This window comes from Choloepus didactylus, chromosome 21, assembly GCF_015220235.1.
Source record: "Choloepus didactylus isolate mChoDid1 chromosome 21, mChoDid1.pri, whole genome shotgun sequence".
Taxonomy (NCBI): domain Eukaryota; kingdom Metazoa; phylum Chordata; class Mammalia; order Pilosa; family Megalonychidae; genus Choloepus; species Choloepus didactylus.
The window spans coordinates 17,714,154-17,738,342 of NC_051327.1; the positions used below are offsets into that span (position 1 = coordinate 17,714,154).

General features: G+C 56.3%; 2 protein-coding genes across 9 annotated transcripts in view; both read left to right on the forward strand.

Moving 5' to 3' along the window:
- DTX2 (deltex E3 ubiquitin ligase 2) overlaps positions 1 to 1,513 on the forward strand; it is a 31,217-nt gene extending 29,704 nt beyond the window's left edge. For all 6 annotated transcript variants that reach the window (XM_037814004.1, XM_037814009.1, XM_037814005.1 and 3 more), the window contains one exon: positions 840 to 1,513. In XM_037814004.1, coding sequence (XP_037669932.1) covers positions 840 to 1,067 — 228 coding nt within the window. In that variant the 3' untranslated portion in view covers positions 1,068 to 1,513. The remainder of the gene's footprint in view (positions 1 to 839) is intronic.
- A 2,895-nt stretch (positions 1,514 to 4,408) lies between these two features.
- On the forward strand, positions 4,409 to 9,378 carry UPK3B (uroplakin 3B). Of its 3 annotated transcripts, none has more exons than XM_037814012.1 (6): positions 4,409 to 4,625; positions 4,792 to 4,941; positions 5,539 to 5,776; positions 6,735 to 6,905; positions 7,606 to 7,735; positions 8,104 to 9,378. In XM_037814012.1, the coding sequence occupies exons 1-6, from the start codon at positions 4,544 to 4,546 to the stop codon at positions 8,422 to 8,424; spliced, it is 1,092 nt and encodes a 363-aa protein (XP_037669940.1). In that variant the 5' UTR covers positions 4,409 to 4,543; the 3' UTR covers positions 8,425 to 9,378. The 3 variants fall into 3 exon arrangements, with proteins under 3 accessions (XP_037669940.1, XP_037669941.1, XP_037669942.1); XM_037814013.1 differs by having other exon boundaries at positions 6,735 to 6,785; XM_037814014.1 differs by having other exon boundaries at positions 6,735 to 6,814; positions 8,104 to 8,402.
- Positions 9,379 to 24,189: the final 14,811 nt, after the last annotated feature.

A 24,189-nucleotide genomic window follows, 5' to 3' on the forward strand; every position in this document is an offset into this window, starting at 1 on the left:
TCCCCGACGCTCCCATGCTTTCACTGCGAGGAGGGTGGGACCCAGGGGGCTGGGCAGAGTTTCCAGTGTCCGGTTGGGGGTGTCCTTGGGGTGCTGGGATGCGGGCAGTGGCCCTAGAGAGGAGGGAGACGGCCTTCCAGCACCCTGTTGGGTGGGTTACATGCTCTGCCATGATCAGGAGGGCAGCGGCTGCTGAGGACTAGTGGTTGGGGACAGCTGGAGGAGCAGTGTCTGCCCCAAGGCTGGCGTGGGGAGTTTTTGGCTCTGAGGTCAGGAAGGGCAGGCAGGCCCGCGGGTGGAGTGAGCTGGGGGTGGCCCCGGAGCCAGGGCAGGTGACCCAGGTCTTTGGCTGGAGGACTGAGTGGACAGGGAGGGGCGGGCCTGGGGCCAGCCTTGGGTCATGTCTTGACCCTGGTAAGTGGGGGATCCTCTGGGGGTGTCCATAGCAGTTGGAGTTTGAGGGGGTTCAGGGTTGGAGCAAGAGATTGGAGACCTCATAGATAACACTGGATGAGGTCACCTGGGGGCCGGGGTCATGGAGAGGAGAAAGTGCCCATTTCTATCTGATTGTCGGCTGGCTGCTGCTGTCCTCATCTCTGGGGCAAACCCACCAGCATTCAGGAGGAGGGGGTAGTGGGCAGGAGCTGGGGGGCAGGGGGTACTCCCGCCCCACCCCCAGGGTGGAAAGGTGAAAGCACAGGCTGGACTGTCAGTTCACCTGGTCTGCCCTCCCCCACCCCCCCCATTCTAACCCCACCCCCCACCACTCCTCCCAACTCCCTCCTCTTCCCCCCCTTCACCCTTCCCCCCCTCCCCCTCCTGCCCTTCCTCCCCGGCAGGTCCTGGAGCTCCTCAAGGTGGCCTGGAAGAGGCGACTCATTTTCACAGTGGGCACATCCAGTACCACAGGCGAGGTGGACACAGTGGTGTGGAACGAGATCCACCACAAGACAGAGATGGACCGCAACGTGACAGGCCATGGCTACCCCGACCCCAACTACCTGCAGAACGTGCTGGCCGAGCTGGCCGCCCAGGGCGTCACTGAGGACTGCCTGGAGCAGCAGTGACCTGCTCGCCTGGCTGGCCCCACTCCCTGCGCGCCCCAACCCTGGCTCTGCCGTGAGCGCCCTGTCCTCCCCATCGCTGGCAGGACTGCCCCTCAGGTGGGCGGGCAGGGGATTCTTTCCTGAGAGGACGCTTGTCCGGGGCACGGGGCCTGCTCCACCTCAGGCTGCGGCTGCCACCTGCCTCTCCCCTCCCCCGCCCCAGGCTTGGGTCTGCGGGGGAGTCCGGCAGCCTGGGGAGTTGTACTTCAGGGGCTGAAAATGCAACTACCTCAGTGCAGGGGGCCCTTCTGTTCTCAGAGGGCTGCGTTGGGCCTGCAGGGCCGGGGCCTGGTGTGGGGGGAATAGAGACCGTGCGCCGTCCCCAGCCCGGAGCAGGCGTGGCTTCCAGGTCAGCTTCTCATACCTCATATTTTTTGTTTGCAATAAATGCCACGTAGCAAGAGTCAGCAGGCCCTGGTGTGTTTGTCAGTGGGAAGGCTGGGTGTGCGTGCATGTGTGTACGTGTGCACGTGCGAGAGATTTCTTCCTGTGTGTGTAGAGGCCAGCACTCACCTCCCTGCAGGCAGAGCCTTGGAGCCGGAGGGAAACCTCCAGGCTGCCTGTCCACCCAGTGTGGTAAATGAGGAAGCCGAAGCTGTGGTGAGGGCCAGAGAGCCTGCGGCACTGAGTGGACTGCTTCCGCCGTACCCCACGCCACTGATCCTTCCAGTGTTCGATCCGGCAGCTCTGTGCCAGCCCTGCCATCCCATGACAGCCCCCCACGCATCCCCCAGAGTTCTGGTTTACACAGCGATGTTCACAAAGGGTGGTGTTTATGCCTTCGTGTCACAGATGAGGAAACTAAGGTTCAAGGGTGCAGCGGCTGGCCCAAGGGGCCCGACTAGTTAAGCAGCACACCCGGGGCTGGACTCTAGGCCAGGAGTGGTTTGCTCCGATCCTCAGAGTCCCGGGTCCTCTGAAGGAAGGCGTGATGCTCCCTGTCACCAGCCGTCCAGTCCGGCCTGGGGCTGGGGGCACGAGGGCTGCATTGACTGCTGTGGGCCCTTTTCTCCATTGAAAAAAGAAAAATTCTGTTCACAGCACATTGCTATAAGGTGAATACGTTAATATTACATACTAAGATATTTTCTTCCATCCAGAGTTCATTGTTTTTTCTTCTGATATTAAAAGAAATTAAAACATTTTCATTGTGGCCTTAGGCTTTGTGCCTATCATGTAAAACAGATAAATTGGTCCTGGGGAACAGGGCGGGGAGGCCTCGAGAGAGAGCCTGGCACCCTGACTTGGCTGGACCCCAAACCTGCTTGGCTCCAAATCTGAGACTTGCTCGAGTCCCTCACTGCCTCCCAGCGGGGCCTGGCTGCTTGGGGTCCTCTCAGCTCCCCCGGAAGCCTGAGGTTCCTCACCAGCAAAGGTAGTGAGGATCAGAAGGGGAGAAAATATTGCACATCGTTTATCTTATAAGGGTCTAGTATCCAGAATATATGGAAAACTCTTGCAACTCATTGATAAAAAGACAACCCATTAAAAGAAACTGGCCAAGGACTCGAATAGTCGTTTTTCCAGGGAAGATCTACAAATGGCCGACAAGCACACGGAAAGATGCTCCTCATCATCAGTCATCAGGGAAATGCAAATCAGAACCACATGAGATAACTACCTCACACCCACTAGGTTAACTATTTAAAAAAACAGAAAATAAGTGTTGGTACAGATCTGGAAAAAGAGGAACCCTCATACACTGCTGGTGGGAATGTAAAATGCCACTGCTTTGGAAAAGTTGGGCGATTCTTTAAAAAGCAGAGTTACAATACGACCCAGCAATTCCACTCCTAGGTGTATATATACCTAAGAGACTTTAAAACATTCACACAAAAACTTGCATGCCAATGTCCGTAGTGGCATTATTCATAACAGCCAAAAAGTGGAAATAACCCAGATGTCCTTCAAGTAACAGATAAGATGTGGTCTATCAACACAATGGAATGTTATTCCCCCATAAAAAGAAATCAATGATCCATCCTACAAGGTGGAGGAACTTAGAAAACAGTATGCTAACTGAACGAAGGCAGGCACGAAAGGACTTCATGTGTGATTCCATTTATATAAAATGTCCAGAATAAGCAAACCTATAGACAGAAAACAAATTAGTGGTTTTCAGGGGCTGGGGGAAGGGGAAATGGGAATTGATTGCAAGTGGGTACAGTTTCTTGTGGGGGTTATGAAAATGTTCTGCATCTTTTTGACCAAAAGGGGGAAGTGAAAGGAAATAAGTTTCAGTGGCAGAGATTCCAAAAGGAGCCGAGAGGTCACTCTGGTGGGCACTCTTATGCACAATATAGACAACCCTTTTTAGGTTCTAGTGAATTGGAGTAACTAGCAGTAAATACCTGAAACTATCAAACTACAACCCAGAACCTGTAAAGCTTGAAGACGATTGTATAAAAATGTAGCTTACGAGGGGTGACAATGGGATTGGGAAAGCCATATGGACCACACTCCCCTTTGTCCAGTGTATGGAAGGATGAGTAGAAAAATGGGGGCAAAAACAAAAAAAAGCACCCAGGGTTCTTTTTTACTTTAATTGTTCTTTTTCACTTTAATTTTTATTCTTACGATTTTTGTGTGTGTGGTAATGAAAATGTTCAAAAATTAATTTGGGGGATGAACGCACAACTATATAATCGTACTGTGAACCATTGAATGTACACTTTGTATGACTGCATGGTATGTGACTATATCTCAATAAAAATAAAAAAATGTTCTGGGCTTAGATACTGGTGATGGTTGCACAAGCTTGAGAATATACTGAAGCCCACTGAATTATACACTTGAAAAGGACGGATTTTATGGTATGTGCAATTACATCTCAATCATACGGTGAGAACCAAAAGGAGCAGTGTAGGTGGAGGACTTGTCAGCTGTCAGGGGTTCTACAGAATTTTCTCCAAGCCCACCTGCTTGGGGAGAGGAACTGAGGAACCGAGGGACATGGCTGGGGCGTGCAGAGCAACAGGGCCAGGTGGGGGCTGCGATGGGGCTGGAGCTGGGCAGCTTGGGGCTCCCCGTTCTCTGCTCCCCACTCCCTGGGTGGGGGTGGGAGGCCGGCGGGAGGATCCTGGCACCTGGGATGCAGGAATCTCTCTGGCTGGTGGCCCTGATTCCCCGGGCCAGCCCCTCCTCCCCAGGCCGGGAGGCTGGGTGGGGCTGGACCCAGACTATGGCCTCCGGGTTCTGGGGTCCTGGGGTATCCTGGCTGGCATCTGGGGTCCACTGGCCCCCCTCCCTCGCCGCACCCCTGCGGTGGGCCGGACTGGGGCAGGGCGCCCTTGCCATTACAGGTCTGTCCAGCCCCTGGCAGCCTGACTAACCAGCTCCTCCCGGCCCAAGGTGCTGGGGGTGGGGTGGGTGCAGCAGGAGGCCGCCAGCCCGGCCCTGAGAGCCGCCGTGGGAGAAGCCGGGCTCCGCTGGTCGCCATGACAGGCCTTCAAAGGTGGCTGTGCCCCCAGCTGCTCCTCCTGGTGGCGCTGACTTGGCTCCGGCCCAGCATCAGCCTGCGTGAGTGGGGGTCTCGGGATGGCGGGTGGCCGGGCCCGGCCAGACCTAAGGGGCTGGGGCCCCGGCTGGGGTGACTGGACCCTGGGATTCCACCCCTCTCCAACTGTGAGAGGCCTCCCCAGGGGCCACGTTCCCGGGACCCTCACTCCCATCTCCACGGCCACAGGGCTGGTCCCCTACACGCCGCAGATAACAGCCTGGGACCTGGAGGGGAAGGTCACGGCCACAACTTTCTCCCTGGAGCAGCCGCGCTGTGTCCTGGACAGGGAGGCTGGGGCTGCGGACACCGTCTGGCTGGTGGTGGCCTTCAGCAATGGTGCGTGGTGCAGGCCTGGGGCCTGAGGAGGGGGCGGGGGGCCTGGAGCCCACCTTCACTCATCAAATGCCTGCTGGGGCCTGGGTGAGACACAAAGTGTCGTTGACACAGCCCCTGCCCTAAAAGGTCCCATGTGCAGTGGGCGGTGAGAGGGAGCGTTGAGTGGCAGCCCAGAGGGTGATGCAACTGGTGGTCTTTAGGTGGGGGCAGGGGAGGGGAACTTTCTCAGGGAGACGAACTGGGTCTTGAAGGGTGAATAGGAGTTTTCCAGGCAGAAGAGACAGCATGAACAAAGATGGGGAAAGGCAGACATGCATGCACCTGTGACTGCAGAGGAGGACGAATCTTTTGGGGGTTGGGAGTTGGGCTCCATCCTGAGGTGGCTCTTTCAGGGTGACAAGGTCTGATTCGTGGCTGGGTGGTCTCCCTGGGCCCTGAGGGAGGGGTACTGTGGAGGGCCAGGGGCTGGAGGCCTTAGACCTAGCAAGGGGCTCTGGTGAGGCAGGCTGGAGGCTGGGTGCAGACAGAACCCTGGTTGGCGTGACAAGCCTTTCCCGCCCCCTCACCCCTCCATCTGTCTGTCCCTCCATCCTGCAGCCTCCAGGGGCTTCCAGAACCCGCAGACACTGGGCGAGATCCCGGCCTTCCCCCAGCTGCTGACCAATGGCCACTACATGACACTGCCCCTGTCCCTGGACCAGCTACCCTGCGAGGACCCCGTGGGCGGCAGTGGGGGTGTCCCCCTGCTGCGGGTGGGCAGTGACACGGGCTGCCTTGCTGACCTCCACCAGCCGCCCTACTGCAATGCCCCCCTCCCCGGCCCTGGGCCTTACAGGTGGGCCACCCTGGGGCTGAGCTTGGGGGGAAGGGGCTTCCGGGACCTGGGTCAGTGGTCAGCCCCAGGTCCTGGCCCTGCCCCTTCCTGGCTGCAGGGGCAAGCCCTCCCCCTTCACAGGCCTCAGTTTCTCCCTCTGTAGAGTCAGGAAATAGCACCCATCCTGGCTGGGTGCGGGCGGAACAGGGCCTTTTTAGGAGGCCCAAGGAGAGGCGGGGGTACCAGGAGAGCTGGATCTTAGTCGAGGTCAGGGGCTGGGGTCCACAGGCCCCAGAGTCAGGGGGATGCAGAGCTGTAGTCACAGCCATACTGGTTCCTCTCACTGTCAGATCTGGCAGGAAACTAAGCCTGGGGGTTCAGTTCCGGCCCAGACAGGTGTGTGTGGGGTGGGGGGGAGGAAGTAGGAGAGATGGCCACCAGCCCCTTTAACAGATGAAGAAACTGAGGCACGGAGTGTCAAGTGGCCCATCTAGTCAGGAATGGAGCTGGGATGGCACATGGGGAGGAGGGGGTACTGGGAGTGGGTGTGGGGTGGGAGAGCACCTCTAACAACCCCCCCAGATCCCCCCTCCTCCATCAGTGGAGCTGAGCCCTGGGCACTGGGCTCCCTTCTGCTCTCTCGCCCACCCTGCCAGCTCCGCCTGCCCCCTCCCCTGGCGTGGCCTTCGGTCCCTCGCCCCACCCCATGCCCTCCTTGCCCAGCAGCCACTGGTGCCATTGTCCCCTGAGGCTCAGAAACTTTCCAGAGCTTTCCAGAATTCCCCAGCTGGTGCAAAGATAAACGCGGAGCCCCTTGGGGCTGGGCCGGCACCCACCCTGGGCTCTGGGTGCTGAGGGGAGAGAGCCAGACCACCCCCAACCCCCCACCCCATGTACAGGGGTGTGCAGAGCTCTCTGTGGGGGGCACTCTGCCCGGGGCCTCTGGGTCTCACCCCTTCTCCTTGCCTCTTCCCTCCAGCGTGAAGTTCCTCCTGATGGACCCCAGGGGTTCGCCCAAGGCCGAGACGAGGTGGTCAGATCCCATTGCTCTCCACCATGGTGACTGTGGGGGCTTCTGGCTGCTGCCCATCCCCACCCCGAGGGCTCACCACCTGGATCCCTCTGGGCCCACCTCACCCTCCTTTGCACAGTGAGGGTGCCCAGCTGGCCCTGCCCTGCTCCCATGGGGCTCCACCCAACAGAACCTGGCAGTGGGGTGGGAGACTGAGTCAGCCCGGCCGTGGCCACTAGCAGCCCCTCCTCCTTCCTGGGGAGCCAGCCCGGTGCCAACTAGTGCTGGATGGGAGAGGGGCTGGTGCCCAGAGGAGGCCCAGGGTTGGAACCTGGGTTGGCTGAGGGTGGTGGGGGGTGCACAGGCTCTGGAAGCTTCCCTGGGCAGGGCCCTGCCAGGCCGGGGAAACTGTGAGCAGAAAGCCACAGTGTCAGGTGCAGGGGTGCTGGGGAGACGGGCAGCAGAGGGCACGGGAATGGGGGGTGAGGGGACTTGTTGACTGAGGGCTTCAAATGCAGACTGCAGGGAGCAGGGAGGCAACATGGTCAGCCCTGCCCTCTGCAGCCACTTTGTCCCCGACTGGCAGGGTAAGGGAGGTGCAGGATGGCAGGGGTGGACACGGTCTATGAGGTCAGGGTGGAGGGTGGGGGACTGGGGGGCTCTGGCCGGCAGAGCACCGATGATCGGGCCTGGGCCAAGACAGATGGATGGGTGGGCTCGAGAGGCTGTCTGGGGAGGTGAAGCAGCCAGGCTTTGGGGTGTGAACCTGGCTGGGGAGGGTGGGAGGTGACGGCCCTGGGGTCAAGGAGCAGCCTCTGAGCAGCCTCTGCACACACAGGGCAGACCCCCGGCTCCATCGACATGTGGCCAGGGCGGCAAAGTGGCAGCATGATCGTCGTCACCTGCGTCCTCTCTTCTCTGGCTGGCCTCCTGCTCCTGGGCTTCCTGGCAGCCTCCACCCCGCACTTGTGAGTGGCGACACCCCCAGGGTGTCCTATTGCTTCAGGGTTCCTGGGAGCCACCCCTCTAGGTGCTGTTAGGAGTTAAGTAGGATCCTTTTCAGGGAGTGTGCAGGGAACTTCCTCCCTGAGTATCTCCCCCAACAGGCCCAGGGAAGGGCCCCCTCCCTCTGCCCCTGTCCTTGCCCAGCGTCCTTCTCTCCTGGGCTTCCCCGTGAGCCCTCTGAGGCTTCAACAGACTGATGCCAGGTGAGTCAGGGCGACTCCCTGGGGGAGGCGGGTTTCCAGCTGGTTCTAGAAGGGAGGACAGGTGAGCTCAGCGCTGCAGGAAGTGGCCCTGGTGGGGCCCAGTACAGCTCCTCTTTTTTCCCATCCAGCTCCAACCTCTGGTGGCCCAAGGAGGCCCCGTCCCCCAAGCAGCTGCGCATCGGCTCCTTCCGGGGGAAGCGCTACGTGACCCACAACATCCCGCCCAGCGAGGCTGCCACACTGCCCGTGGACTGCGAGCCAGCCCTGGACCCCCTCCCCAGCCTCAGCCCCTAGCCTGGCCTATGTGGCGGGAACCTGGGGGCCAGGGGTGGGGGTGGGGTGCAGAGGGTTCTGCCGCTCATCTGCAGCCCCTGCACCTGTCCCCACCCCAGGGTTCCTTGCCTCTTCCCCCATTACACTCCCTTACCCAGCCTGAAATCCCACCTTAGCAGCTTGTCTTTGGTGCACCCATTTCCCCCCCCTCTCTGGGCATCTGCAGGTTGAACTGAGGAGAGCTGGGGGAGTGGTCAGCCTGGGCATGCAGCACCCCTCAGTCCCCGCCTCTGCTCTGCCTGGCCTCCTGCGAGCGATGCTGAGGGGGTTACATGTGGAGAAGTGGCCCTGCCTGGAAGCTTCCAGGCCCGGAGGAAGCCCGAGCCTCCCTCTGTCCTTCTGTACCATCCACCAGCAGCAGGGGCTGGTGCTCCATGGGTTCCAGATGCCACTTCCACCCCCCTTGCACACACAGACGCCTCACATGCTTGTCCACTCACTCCACAAACATTTATTGAGCGCCTGCTGCATGCATGCCAAATGTTAGACGTGGGGCCTCAGGAGAGGACAGTTGGTGACACTCACTGCTCAGACCACCAAGGGTTCGGAAGGGGCCTGTAATTATTGGGGATAGTGCCAGGCCTTCAGGCTGTCATAAACCCTGATAGGTTCTCTGGGGCCGGTGAGCCCCCTTCCAGCGCCCACTCCCCCCACCCCCAGGGGCCTGGGACCCAGAGGATCGCCGGAAAGGACAGGCTTGGGACCGGATCCCCCAAGCTCCGGGCCGCCCTCCAGCCAGGCCTGTGATTCCCGTCGCTGCCACACGGGGCGCCGCTGCGCCGCAGCCCCAGCAGCGCCAAGGCCCACGCGCATGCGCATTCGCATCCACAGAGTTTGGGGCGCCCAGGTCATGCAGCGGGATCTGGGGACGTCAGCGCCCAAGGCTTCACCTCCGCACGTCAGAGGGATGAACAGTCACCTTCCCGCGTGCGGACCTACTGTGTGCCGGGAGCGCCTACACTTCCACTGCATCCGCACAGTCGCAGCCGTTTTCTAGATGGAGAAACTGAGGCTCGGTGACTCTCTGTCCACTGCCACCCCACCCCCGTCCCCTGGGCCACCCTCCAGGCCCCTCCACCCTGGAGGTGAATAAATGCTCTGAGCGGTGCGAATCTCGGCGCCGAGAGAGGGCTGGCCTCCGCCCTCCGCGCCGGGCTGCCCTGAGCCTTTCCCCTCGATGGCGCTCCCTATTTGGGGGTCCCCTCATCTCCTAACGGCCCCAGAGCAGTCTGCTCCCGCACAGCAGCCTTCCCGGCCGGCGGGAGCCGCTTGGTGGGAGCTCAGGCCCGGGGCCCCGGGTGAACCTGACCCAGGGGCAGCCTCTTTGGGCAGCCACTTTTGAAGTTCCGCTAACTGAAGCCCAAGTCCCTCTCAGCTTCTTGAAATTGGGGGAAGTGTTCAAAGTGTCCCCCTGTCCCCCTCGCCATCTACCCCCAGCAGGGCCTCTGACCCTGCCCTGTCCAGTTCTGGCTGCCACATTGGGCAAGGAGGCCTGAGAGGCCGCGGGCGCCCAGGAGGGGCTTGGCGGGGAGAAAGAGGGGTCCACCAGGGTTTGCTGAGTGAAAGGGTGAAGGGGTCCCCAAGGCCCCGAGGATCAGCTAGGAGCAGGAGAGGCCGCAGCCTTTTGTGTGTCCCGGGGCCCTAGCGGGGCTTATTCTCAGCTCCAGAATCTGTGCCGATGGCGGGCACAGCCCTGGGATGCCCCGGATTTCACCTGCTGTGGCCGCCCGGAGCTGGCTTGGTTGAGACTCCTGTCCCTCCTCTGGTTACATGGTGGGCGAAGACTGTGAAGTGTAGCCCAGGGGAGTGACTGACCCCACCTGGGGGTTCCAGGGACTTCCTAGGGGTGATTCCCGAGCTGGATCTTGAAGGGCAAATGGAAGTTAGCCAAGCAGAGGGGAAAGAAGGAAGGAGGCAGAGGGATAGCCACGCAGAGGATGTGGATGGTGGCTGGGGTGGCAGTGGTGGAGAGGCTGGCCTGGGCTTCCAGATAGATGGAACCAGACCTGAACCAGGGCAGACGTTGGGTGGATTCTAGAAGTATTCCAGAGGTGGCCCAGGAACTGGGGACTTCACATATGTGGAGGTGAGCCAGTGGGAGGAGGGCATGCCTGGGTTTCCAACATGGGGATGGGTGTGAATGTAAAATGGAGGTCCTTGGATGATAGTGGGGTCCCCAGGGTCTGTGGTAAAGAGAGCCAGGGCTCTGTTTCCCTGCAAAATGCTGCAAAAGTGCTTCCTTAAAGCACTTCAGAAAATGGGGTTCTGGGGACATCATCTGAACAGTCAGTGAGTTCCACCAGAACATTGACAAATGCTAATATTTTACCAAGATGGAAACCTGCCCTGGGTTGGCTAGAGGCCACCCCGTGAGCCTGCCCCTGTGGCAGGTTGTTCTGCCCCAGGGCTACTGGACCAAGGTTTCAGAGACTCCACGGGGAGCAAGGACCTACAGACCCAGGTCATCGGCCAGCACGGCCATCGTCACGCTGGGCCCATGGCTTGGCCCCTGCCAAGGCATCATGCAGGTGAGGGCCATTGACAGACCCGGGCCCTACAGGGGCCAGCTCGTGGGAGCCCTGAGCAGGGCGTTTAGTGGGAAGCACGCACTGGAGAGTCTTTTGTTACATGAATTTTACATTTTCTCCAGGACTGTATTTGGGGAAGTGCCTTAAAATCTATTGGCTCGTAGCATAATGGTCTAGTGGTTAAAAACAAGTTCACTGTCAAAAAAGAAAAATAGCCATGAGTGGGGGCGATGACTCACAGATGATTCATTCATAGGGCCGAAAATCAAAGGCAGGTGGAAACCAGGAAACCAGGCCCACACCCCTCGATCTCTCTCACCCTGTTTTCTCTTTGCCTCCTCTGTATTTCTGAACCATCCATTTCTCTCCATTTTCCTTGAAATCCTAGTCCAGCCACCATGAGCTAGCAGCTGCCCCCACGCTGGTTTCCCCTCTTCCATTCTTGACCCTGCACCCACTCTCCTCGCAGCACCAGATGCTACACCTGGTCGTGCCCCACCCCTGCTGGCAGCCCTCGGGGACCTCATGTTGCAAGAACAGGGTGCAGGCCCATCCTCTCAATCACGAGGCCCTAGGATTCCTTGCTCCCTGTGCTCCAGCCACGCAGGCCTAGGTTTGGCCCCTCCTGCCACAGGGCCTTTTCACGCGTTGTCCCTCCATGTAGAACATTCCTCTGCTTTTCTCCCCCTCCACTAGTTCATTGCTCAGCTCAAATGTCAAATGTTGCTCCTTCAAGGGAACCCTTCCTGTCCCCTCCTCTCTTAACAGCATGCTTTTCTTTTCTTTTCTTTTCTTTTTTTGGTATTATCCAGCTTTATTTTTTTTTATCTTCATTTTACTGAGATATATTCACATACCACGCAGTCATACAAAACAAATCGTACATTTGATTGTTCACAGTACCATTACATAGTTGTACATTCATCACCTAAATCAATCCCCGACACCTTCATTAGCACACACACAAAAATAACAAGAATAATAATTAAAGCAAAAAAGAGCAATTGAAGTAAAAAAGAACACTGGGTACCTTTGTCTGTTTGTTTCCTTCCCCTATTTTTCTACTCATCCATCCATAAACTAGACAAAGTGGAGTGTGGTCCTTATGGCTTTCCCAATCCCATTGTCACCCCCTCATAAGCTACATTTTTATACAACTGTCTTCGAGATTCATGGGTTCTGGGTTGTAGTTTGATAGTTTCAGGTATCCACCACCAGCTACCCCAATTCTTTAGAACCTAAAAAGGGTTGTCTAAAGTGTGCGTAAGAGTGCCCACCAGAGTGACCTCTCGGCTCCTTTTGGATTCTCTCTGCTACTGAAGCTTGTTTCATTTCCTTTCACATCCCCCTTTTGGTCAAGAAGATGTTCTCCGTCCCATGATGCCAGGTCTACATTCCTCCCCGGGAGTCATATTCCACGTTGCCAGGGAGATTCACTCCCCTGGGTGTCAGATCCCACGTAGAGGGGAGGGCAGTGATTTCACCTTTCAAGTTGGCTTAGCTAGAGAGAGAGGGCCACATCTGAGCAACAAAGAGGCATTCGGGAGGAGGCTCTTAGCACAATTATAGGGAGGCCTAGCCTCTCCTTTGCAGCAACCGTCTTCCCAAGGGTAAAACCTATGGTAGAGGGCTCAACCCATCAAACCACCAGTCCCCTATGTCTGTGGTCATGTTAGCAACCATCGAGGTGGGGTAGGCCAATACCCCTAGCATGCTTTTCTTTTTGTACTTAGACATTTAAAAGTATGAGCTTTTGATTTCAGCATCACTTCTGCTGGACTGTAAACTCCAGGAGGGCAGGGACCATGTCTGGTTTTGTTCACCGGGATGTCCCCAGGGCTGGCACAGTGCCCTACCCCAGATGTGCTTAAAAATATCTGTTGACCGAAGGAATCTTATAAAATGCCAGTACATCTTCACACTTTTAAAAATATCAGCTTTATTGAGCTATGATTCAGTTACTACACAATATACCCATTTAAAGTATACAATCTAATGGTTTTTTGTATTTTCACTAGCTTCTGCAACCATTACCACAATCAATTTTAGAACGGTTTAATTACCCCAAAAAGAAACCCCATACCCATTAGCAGCCACACCCCATTCCCCCATCCCTCAAACCCATGGCAACTACTAACCTACTTTCTGTCTCCATGGATTTGCCTATTTTTGTCATTTCATATGCAATCCTACAGTATGTGGCCTTTTATGTCTGGCTTCTTTCACTCAGCATCCTGTTTCAAGGCTTCTCCAGGTGATAGCATGGACCAGCACTTCCTTTCTTTTTTGTTGAATATTATCCTGCTGCACGGACAGACCATTTTTAATTTATCCATTCACCTGTTGACGGGCATTTGTGCTATTTCCAATTTTTGGCTATTAGGAATGATGCTACCTCTTTTTATGCTTAAATCCAACATTGCTGTGTTTGTTTCAGCAAAGCATTAAATTAATGCTGTTAATTTTAATGTTACTGTTTTTTGGGATAAACATCCAGTTATCTGTTCCTCTAGTCAGGACAATCCTAGAATCCTATTTTGGGGGAAAAGATAGAAGCACTGGCACCTGCCTGCCCTCGGCTCCCTCACCCCATCTGCTCTTGTTTTGCTGGATCATTTCCTGACCTTTTTTTTTTTTTTTTTTAAATTAAATTCAGTTTTATTGAAATATAGTCACATACCATACAATCATACTGTTCACAGTATGATCATATAGTTATGCATTCATCACCACAATCTATTTCTGAACATTTTCCTTACATCAGAAATAATCAGAATAAGAATAAAAAATAAAAGCAAAAAAGAACACCCAAATCATCCCCCCCATCCCACCCTATTTTTCATTTAGTTTTTGTCCCCATTTTTCTACTCATCCATACATACACTGGATAAAGGGAGTGTGATCCACAAGGCTTTCACAATCACACTGTCACCCCTTGTAAGCTACATTGTTATACAATCGTCTTCAAGAGTCAAGGCTACTGGGTTGGAGTTTGGTAGTTTCAGGTATTTACTTCTAGCTATTCCAATACATTAAAGCCTAAGAGGTGTTATCTATATAGTGCATAAGAATGTCCACCAGAGTGACCTCTCGACTCCATTTGAAATCTCTCAGCCACTGAAACTATTTCATCTCATTTTGCATCCCCCTTTTGGTCTTGACCATTTTTGACCTGGCAGAACTATGTTCTAGTGTCCAGTCTCTGGTAAAAGTGGAGTCTCTTTCGAGAGCCGAGTACAACTGTCAAAGAGGGCCAGGGAACTCCCTATCTCAACATGTTTCTAGCTGCCAACAGCGGAAATCAACCTCAGCTGACTGAGTGGAAAAGGAGCCTTTAAAGGGCACAAAGAAGCTCCTGGAAGCTCTGGGAGGGCAAGAACCGGGGATGGAGACCGTGCGGTCAGCCGGGAACCAGGCCCGGAATCCCAGTGCAGAACAAAGCCGTGTCCCAGGGTCCCGCCATGGGAGCTTCTGGCCCTGTCACCTCCAGAAGCTGGCCATGGCAGCCACTGCCCTGGCCAGAATGGACTCGCCATGCCACCCACTTCTTTGGTCTGGCATTGACTGGTGGGTACTCTGGCTGCAAGGGAGGCTGGGAAATTGTGCCCACTGGCTGCTACGGTGGACGATGGGGAATCAGGCCCCTGCTATAGGTGGACGGTGCATCAGACTGTCCAGCAGTGGGGTCGGGGGCCCTGCCTGCCTGGAGAAGGGCAGCTTTTTTGTGATTTGCACAAAAGAAAGGCATCATATGGGTGAGTGCTGGCTCTGGGCACACTGAAGGCAGGAAAGTAATTTCCGTACAGGAGGAGGGTGGTGAAGGAGTTGGGCCGTCAGGAAGGATGGCAGCCATCTAGGGCCCCAGGAAGGAAGGCAGCCACCGGCCCCCAGGGAGTGTGAGGAGGTTATGCTTGGCCCTTTGCTGGGATAAACGTACGTGCCGCCTGCTAAGAATTGTGTTTGGGGCTGGAAGTTCCTGAGAACATTGCCTGGGTTTGTGACCCTCTGCTTTCTGGAAAGGGCTCTAGGGCCAGTGCTGGGGGAGAGCAAGGGCTTTTCTGTGGAGCAGTCCTTGGGCATGCTACATCCCACCCCCGAGCCTCGGGGATCCCATCTGAGCTGCAGGGAGGGGCCACGGGGCGCAGTGTGGAAAGGATGTGACCTGTCGATGCTCCATGAATCCAGTTTTTGTCTTCTCCTTTGAGATTATTTTTTGTTGTTTCAGAAGAGGACAAAACTGTCACTTTGTTCATTGCTGCCACCCCATGCCCTCCCTCAAACTTGGGGACGTGGCGCCTCTCTGAAGAGCTCAGCCTCTCCCACTGCCTCCCTGGGCTCCCTGGAGACCCTCTCTTATCCCCTCCCCAGCCACAGGCTCTGCCCCAGCAGCCTGGGCATGTGCTCAGCCTGTGGTAGCGGACGAGGCAGGTACCGCTGGAGTTTCCCAAGGGGCTGCGTGGGAAACGGGGGCAGAAGGCTCACCCCCACCTCAGGAAAGCAGAAACCCCATCGAGGCTCCTGGGGTGGGAGGCCAGGTCATGTGCTCCCAGGACAACAGACCCAGAGACCCAGCCCAGAGGCCCCCCAGGCCCGCCGTACAAGCAGAGGGTCCCCATGCAGCCCCTGCCCTTAGAGAGGGTCCTGCTTGTGGTGAGGGGCACCCCTGAGAAGTTGCCATGAAGGTGCAACATGGCCTGAGCGTCCCCAAAAGTGGTGGGCACGGGGCTGCCAGGATGGAGACGTTTCGCTGAGAACCAGCCTGCCTGCCCTCCCGCCTGGCCTTCCCCTCACTCCTGCTGCCCCTGGCCCTGCTTTCTGGGCCTCCTTTCTCCCTCCCCTGTAGCCAGTGGAGCTGGAAGCTCTGCGCCCCTTCCCCTCCAGGACACCCTCTCTGGTCCTGGCCTGGGCATCCCTGACTCCTGGGGACAGAGCCCAGGGAGGAGGCAGGACCCCTAGGTGCATCTCCTTTTCCCCTCCAAGCAGCTCTGCCTGCCTCCCCAGGCCTCAGTTTCCCCTCTGTAAAATGAGTGCTCATTCCAGAAGATCCCTAAGCTCCTTTACGCTCAGGCATTCAAGTCCCGGCCTCCCCGAAACTCCACTCCCTGTGGGTGACACAGACCCGAGGTATCCATCAAAAAGAACGCATTGCCCTTGACAACCATTCTTCTCCCTGCTGCTCCCCTGAGGGCCCGAGAGAAAGGTCCCCTTAGTCATCCTGGCCTCTCCCTCATCTCCCTCCCTCCCTCCCTTTCTTCCCCAGCTGAGGCAGCCCAAGGCCCCCGGGAGTGTTTCATGGAACTTACTGGCCCTTCTGTGCACCCCCCTGTCCCCAGTGCCTGGAGCCCTCTCCATGTCCCAGCCCCAGCTCCAGCGGCCAAGCAGCAGGAGAACCCCCCGGGAAAGGGGGGATTGGGAGCAGGGAGAGGGACAGGAATGGTGGGGAATGGCCTGGGCAGGACGAGTGAAGGGTCGAGAATGTGCTTGGTTATCAGGCATCTCTGGGTGCCTTTTCTGGGTGGGGTCCTCTGTCTGGCAGAGCTGGGGGGCCCAGACAGGAGCTGGCGTACAGAATCCAGCGCCGAGGGATGGGAGCTGGCATGGGGGTGACAGAGGCAGCTGTGCCTGGGGACGGGAGGGGCCTGGCCCAGTCTCAGGGTGAGGGAAACAAGGGGAGACTTCCTGGAGGAGGCAGCCTCTGAGCTGGGACTTCGGTTGAGGATGGAGAGGAGGAAGGTGGGAAACGGCATCACAGTGTGGTTTTGTTGAGGGTCTTGGCGGGCTGGGTTGAGGGGAGTATGAAGTTTTGGGGGAACTGGCATCAAGAAGTTGAAGTAGGAGGCGTGGCCATGGGCAGGGCGTGGAAGGCCCTGGACGTCACCCCGAGGAGCTGGGCAACACAGAGGATGTCCAAATGTGTTGGGGTCAGATTTGGCTTTTAGGAAGACCCTTCAGTGGCCAAGATGGAAAGAATGGCAGGGAGAGGAGAGCCCCTGGCACAGCAGGAGGGGGACCTGAACTGGGCCTTGGGGGACAATATCTCCCACCAGCTCCTCCCAGGGTTAGGGATGGGGGTGCAGGGGGTGCCTGGTAGATTCAGGCTCCACCCCCCACCCTGCAGACAGCGCACTGCAGCCAGTATCCCCCACTGGGTGGCCCCAGCATGTAGGCTTTAGAGCAGACGGCTGCAGAATTTTAGAAACATTTTTCACCACGGGGCCCTTTTTTCAAGCGAGGCCTTCAGCAGAATGCCAGGACGGACAACAGATTTAGAGAGGGTCCTTGTTGAGACTGCCTGTGTGTGTCACCTGGATGATCCTCCCTGGGCACCTCGAAAACCCAGCAGCCGGGGTATCCTAAATCCTCAGTCAGACCATGCCTCTCTCTGTTCTAACCCTGCAGTGAGCTCCCCACTGCCCACCTCCAACCCACGGGAAATCCAGAATCCTGACAATGGCCTGTGGCCCCTTTTCCTTGCTAACCTCATCTCTTGCAGCTTCTCACCTTCCATCAAACGCACCAAGAGGCAGCTGCTCCTGGGGGCCCATGGCAGATTGTCCCAGGCAATCTCCCCATCCCTGTGGGCAACCCCCTGACCCCTCCATCCAGAGGCAGCACCCTCCTCTCCTCCCCTTGACCCTGGCCTGGCCTGTGGCTTGCTCTGGCCACAGAATCTGGCAGCAGTGAGGCTGAGTGACTTCTGGGCTTAACCCTGAGGAGGCCTGGATGCTTCCATGTATGCCCTCTGGGTGCTTCCACTGCTATGTAAAGAAGTCCAGGCTGGACGCCGAGTGATGGGAGGCCTTGTGGGGAGAAGCTAGCCCCCGGCTGCCTCAGCCGCCACAGACACACGCGTGAAGTCAAGCTCCCAGCTGAGGGCAGCCGCACAAGCAACCCCAGCTACCACCAAGTGGGGGAGAACCTTCCGTCCAAGCCAGCCCCCCAACACACTCGGGAGAGGTGATAAAAACGCCTGTTCTTTCAAGCTTCAAAGGCGTGGGGGCATTTGTTACGCAGCAGTAGACCGCCAAACCAGGGCCTTTGTACCCGGTGAGCCCCCTGCCTTTTCCCAGAGACCCCTCTTGTCAGGGTTCCACAATGTCCCTATCTAACAGAGCCCTCGCTTTCCATAGCTCTCACCTCCTGGCCCTGCTTTTGTTTCTTGGAGCCTGTATCACCCACCCAATATCCTGTTACCCTGATATTCATTTATTTAAGGTCTGTCTTTCCCAACCAGAAGGGCAGCGCCATCAGGCCGGGGACTTGGTTTGGTTCCCTGTGGTGGCCTGGAGCTGGGGCTCTCGGACTATCTGTTGAAGGAGTGAATGAACAAAGTACCCCCTTTCCCACCCCCACATTCTCCCTTCTAGAGCTGCTGCTCACAGCCCCTGCCCACTCTGTCCCGGCACTGAGTATGTCCTCAATACACAGTGTGCCCCCTGCACTGACTCTAACAACCAAAGACGCCTCAGCTGCCTGGTGGCTCTGATCTCCCCCTGCCCGTGTCCAGGCGAGGAGACAGAGGCTGGAGCAGGCAGGGCCTTGGCCACAGGCAGATCGGGGACAATCCAGGGGCTCCCACTTCTTGGCCCTGAAATCGTGAGATTTCACTTGAAGAATGCATTCCCCTACGAAAGGAAGAGCTTTCTGGATTTATGATTCCCGAGTATGATGCTTTAACTAGACGGTGAGATGGTGAGCCACCTGTCATGGGAGATGTGCAAGAGGCATGGATAGGGCCGCAGCACCATGTGGCAGAAAGTTCAGTGTCAGGTTGGGTCGATGAACCACGGGGTATTTTCTCCTTGGTATTTCGCATAGACGAGCCCCTCTCAGGGACCTGGGGACTGGGCTGAGGCCAGCTGGTGGGGGTTGGTGGGAGCACCTGGCTCCTCTGCTCGCCCCCCCACCCAGACAAAGTTGGGGCCCCAGATCAGGCCCTCTCTGCTGGGAAGGGTGCTGCCCTTGAGGGCATCCAGTTCTTCTCCCTGGGGCCCTTAGCTGAATGGGCCTGGCAGTTGCCATGGTGCCAGGACCTTGTTTGTGAGCCTTTAGCTGGCTGCCCCTTGAGAGTCACCCCCAAGGCACCACAGCAAGGAGGGTCCTTGGGAATAGACCCTTTTTCAGGGTTGGGCGTGGCCACTCCTTGCCCCTCCACGTATCTGGGGCCCAGTCCCCCCCATGCTGGGACTCATGGGCCTGGGGAGTCTGGACGAGGAAAAGGGGCCCAGCAGGGATGCCCTGGAGAGGACGGACAAGCCCCACCCTCGGGTTGTCAGCCTGGTGCCATGAAACAAGATGGCGGCCACGGGTTACCTACCAGGTCACAGAGCCGGCGGGCTCCAAGCGCCAGCCAAAAACAACTGCAAGCACCGCTGCTGGGCTACCTGGGCTCAGCACTGGGGATGCAGGATGGGAACAAAACAGACCCAGTCTCCCCCTTAGGGAGTCACAGTGTCATGGAGAAAAGAGGCATCCAGCAAATCATGATATAAACCAATTTATAATTGTGAGGGATCTCACGTGCTGTGATGGAGTAAAATTTACTGTGAAGTGGTAGTGATTGAGATGGTCAGGAGCTCATGCCCGAAGAGACAGGCAGCCTTGATTCAAGGAATGAAACAAGGTCCAGAAGCTGATCCCAACACACACGCACATGCATTCACACACATACACGTATGTACACACAAGCACACACGTGCACTCGTGCACACACCCACATGCAGGAAAGCCTCCATGAGCCTTGAGGGTAAGATGCATGGAGTCCTTTATTTTTCTAAATCATATCAAATCCAGTTCCTAGTGTCCCCTCCCCCAGGACAGTGGGCGCAGGGTCATTCACTTTGCCTGGCCTCTTTCCCTCCCCGCCCCGCACTAGGGAAATGACAGGGGGTGGAGGCGAGGTCTCCCATCTGTCGCCTGCCCTGGTCCCCTTCATTGCTGTGGTCCTTTCTGGATCAGGCTCTCCCATGAGGTTTGTAGTCAAACTGTCAGCTCGGACCGCAGTCACAGAAGACTCAACTGCAGCCTGAAGACCCGTTTCCAAGACGGCCTCAGTTGCTTGCCACCAGGGCCTCTCCACTGGGCCATCTGAGCATCCTCAGCGTGTGGCAGCACCTTCTCTCAGAGCAAGCAATTTAAGAGAGAGAAAGAAGCAGAAGCCTCACTGTCCTTTCTGATCCAGCCTCGGAAGTGACATCTGTCACTTTTGCCACATTCTTGTGGTCACGCGGGCCACACCACCCTGACACCATGTGGGAGGAGACTGAAATAATCCATGTTGATTGTTTTAAGCTGCTAGTTTCAGGGTACTTTGTTATGCAGCTGTAGGTAACTGCGACAACCTGGCTGGAGCGGGTGCCTGGTGGAGGCGGCACAAGTGGGATGGAGATGGGGATGAGGAGAAAACAAACAACAAAATGGAAGCAGGGCCTCGGGCGGAGCAGTATTGAAATGTGCCGCGAACCCAGAATTACAATGAATTCAATCATCTGCTCCCGCAGGCACATTAAACACAGATTTTAAAAAACGGGAAGAGAGTACGTCCCCTCCTGGACATCAGAAGACCTGGGTCGGTTTCCAGTTCTGCCACTGACCCACCATGGGGCTGCAGAAAGTTCCTCTCCGTGTGGGGACCTGGGCTTCTCTTCTGTATCGTGAGACTAAGCGTCACTCCTGCCCTGCACACTGCTGGGGAGCCGAGGAGCTGATGAGCCAGTGAGCAAGAATCTGTCTTCAAAAGATGGAGCAAGCTCTTCCCACGTCACGATGGAGAGCAAACAGGGCACAATGCTGACAGTTGTGGAGTCCAGGAGGACGGTGTTTATGACTGGGCTTGTAGTGCTGTTCTTTCAACTTTCCCACAGGGTGACCATTTCTGTAATAAAAAGTTGGGGAGGTGCTGAAAGCCTTTCCAGGGCTTGGACTGATCTAGACTTGCTGAGTGGACCCCTGGGGCCCACCGTGTCCCCCTCTGTCTCCTGCAACGGCTCCTGTGGCTGGGTGGAGGAGACCTGAGCAGCTTTCTCATGGAGTCCCACGAGCTCTGCACATCTGACCCAGTGTCCTCTGAGTCCTTTCAGGTGCCTGTACCTGAAACCCATCAGTCACCCCCCGGCACGCTGCAATACCCCCCATGGGAGGCCTGGGGAGCCCCGAGGCAGGCAGGCCAGTTCCTGCTTCAGGAGCTTTCAGCTGGAGGAGGGGACAGATGTGTACAGGGGTACGCTCGATGTCACACTCCATTATATGGTGTTCTGGTTTGCTAATGCTGCCAGAAGGCAAAACACCAGAAATGGATTAGCTTTTATAAAGGGGGTTTATTTGGTTACAAAGTTACAGTCTTAAGGCCATAAAGTGTCCAAGCTATGGCATCAACAAGTGTACCTTCACTGAAGGGAGGCTGATGATGTCCAGAAAACCTCTGTTAGCTGGGAAGGCACGTGTCTGGCATCTGCTGATCCCAGGTTTTGTTCCAGCTTCTTGCTCAGCTCCTGTGCTTTCTTCAAAATGTCCCTTTCAATGGCCATCCTCAAAATGTATCTCTCAGCTGCAGCTCCTCCCCAAAATGTCACTCTCAGTTGCTCTGAGGTCCTTCTGTCTGAGAATTCCCTTATACAACTCCAGTGATCTAATTAACACCCATCCCAGATGGGCGGGGTAACACCTCCATGGAAATTATCCAATCAAACGTTTCACTCACAGTTGATTGAGTCTCATCTCCATGGAAACACTCAAAGGATTCCAATCTAATCAACACTAATGCGTCTGGCCCCACAAGATTGCATCAAAGAACCTGGGGGACATAATACATCCAAACCTGCACATATGGCAATGATTACAGGAAGACAGAGGGGCAAGCAGGCACTGGAGGAGCACTTGGAGGGGGGACCGAGCCCACCCGGGAGAGCCTCCCAGTAGCGCAGAGCCCGGGGGTGGGACTGAAGAATAAAGCCCTGGAGTGACAGGTAGCAAGGGCACCTCGGAGGACAAACGGGCATACGCACAGGTGCAGAGGGGTGAAACAGCCCCCCGTGCACACTGGAACCCACACACCTGGTTCAGCTTCCTGCCAGCTCCAGCCCCAACCCCAGCTGCCTCCCCCTGAGCCTTCACCCTGGAGTTTGGCGGCCCCAATCCTAGTCCCCTCGGGGCTCAGTTAGTCTCTGATGAAACACAATAATTTTAAAAATTGAAAACTCTGAAACCATCTGCTGGCACATCCAAGTAAAGAAGTGGTTACGAAAAACCTACTGAGTAATTGTGTAGTGGGGACAGAAATATTTGGTTAATTTGCAGTTCACTATGATGAACAATTGGCAAAGTTTAAGTATTTCTTGGAATGAAAAATAGTGAACGTGGGTTGGCCATGGACTAGAGTGTAAATGCATTATAATAACCGGAGAATGGTTACGGTTGTTTCCATATTTTAAAAAATGCACTTTCCAAAGGAGAGGTTTGGGTCACCACGGCCCTGGCAATGTCTCTGAGAGAGAGGGCAGGGGCCGGGTGTCAAAGTCTTCTCCCCCAGCCACCCACTCCTTGAAGCCTTCCCTGACTCTCCCTCCCCAGGATGCCCTCCTACCTCTGGGCGTAGGCTCTGACTGTCCTCTGTGGGTTTAAACGAGCACCCCAAGAGGTCGGGGACGGTCGTGATTGCTTCTGAGGCCCCAGCATCCCAGGGGGGCTGACAGAGTGGGCACACCTTCAATGTTTGTTGAATGAATGAATGATGCAGACGGCTACTTCAAGGTAGGGCAACCCCTGAGGATGGTCCAGTGAGGCTTGACCTGGGGCTGGGGCAGCAGGGAGAGGGGGGAAGGGCTTGGGAGACCTCGAGGTAGAGCACATTGGAGGGGGGCTAACGAGGACCCCAAGTTTCCTGCATGGCCAGTGGGGGACCCATTAGTTGAGATCGGGGACCCTGGGGAGGAAGACTTTCATTTTTGGTCCTGCTGAGAAGGAAAAGATTGCAGACGAATGACCGGGTGGAGAGTCCATTCAGCAGGTGGTGACACGGAGAGAGGGCTGGGCTGGAGACTCAGATCTGAGACGCATCAACCCTGAGGCAGGACCAAAGCAGTGGAAGTGCACGAGGTCACGGAAGGATGGACAATCAGGCAGGATGAAGAGCAGGTCCAGGTCCGAGGCCAGAGAAGGCCCTCCATTTCAGGGACAAGAAGAGGTGCCCTCAAAGGAGGGGGAAAGGGGCAGCTGGGGAAGTGGGAAGAGAAACAGGAGGTCAGAGGGCAAAAGGAGATGCAAGGTGCAGAAAGAGGAGGGGCTCAGAGGCAGCGGGCACGTCCAGGGCTCAGCCACCAAGGGCAACGCGGGGCTGCCGGACTTTGTCCTAACCGAGTCGTTGGAGATCTTGGCAAGAGCCGTGGCCTGGGAGCTGAGGGGTGGAAATGAGACTGTGGTCAGGCTGGAATGAGGACCCAGGCCGTGAGGAAACGTGGAGACAACTTCTCAAGAACTTTGGCCATAAGGATCTGCAAAGAGAAGTGAGGAAGATGGGGTCTCTGTTTCCTAGAGCTACCATAACCAAGATCACAAACTGTGTGGCTTCAGTTAATAAGGAAGTATGTCTCATCTCATCTCACAGTTCTGGAGCCCAGAGGTCCGAAATCGAGGTTCTGGCAGGGCCATGCTCCACCTGAAACCCGTAGGGAAGGTTCTTTCCCACCTCTTCTAGGTTCCTTGGCTGGTGAATGTACCACTCCATCTTCTCCTGGCTTTCTCTCAGGTGTCCATGTCTCTTCTCTCCTCTTTTTTAAAAGGACACCAGTCCTATCGGATTGGGGGCCCCCCTTACTCCAGTGTGACCTCATCTTAATTTAACTAATTCCATCTGCAATAACCCGTCTCCAAATAAAGTCACGTTCTGAGGTCCTGGGGGTAGGGACTTAACATATCTTTTTTGGGGGGACTATGACACAATTCAACCAATAAGAGACAGAGTCTCTCTTCTCTCCAGGTCATGCCCTGTTGCTTACCATAGGACAGTGATGGGTGCTGGTGAATCCGGGGAGGACTGTGAAATGTCACGGGAAGGGCTTTATCACCTCTCTAACCACCTTCGGTCTTAGGTGTGTCTTGTGACTTGAAAGTCCATTCCTATGCAACAGCATCTCCTCCCAGGGTCTGGACACCCCACTGGCCTTCTCTATACCAAACCAGGACTGATGGGACAGGGTTCCTGGGACCTGGAGCAGGAACAACTCTCCTGGCATTGGCCAGCTTCTCAACTGCCCCAGCCCAGGCTGGGCCTGGGAAGGGTGGACAGTGCCTGGCTGGCTAATTAGGGAGCAGCAGGAAGGACACCAGGCTGTACAAAGTGCTGTGGGAACACTGAGA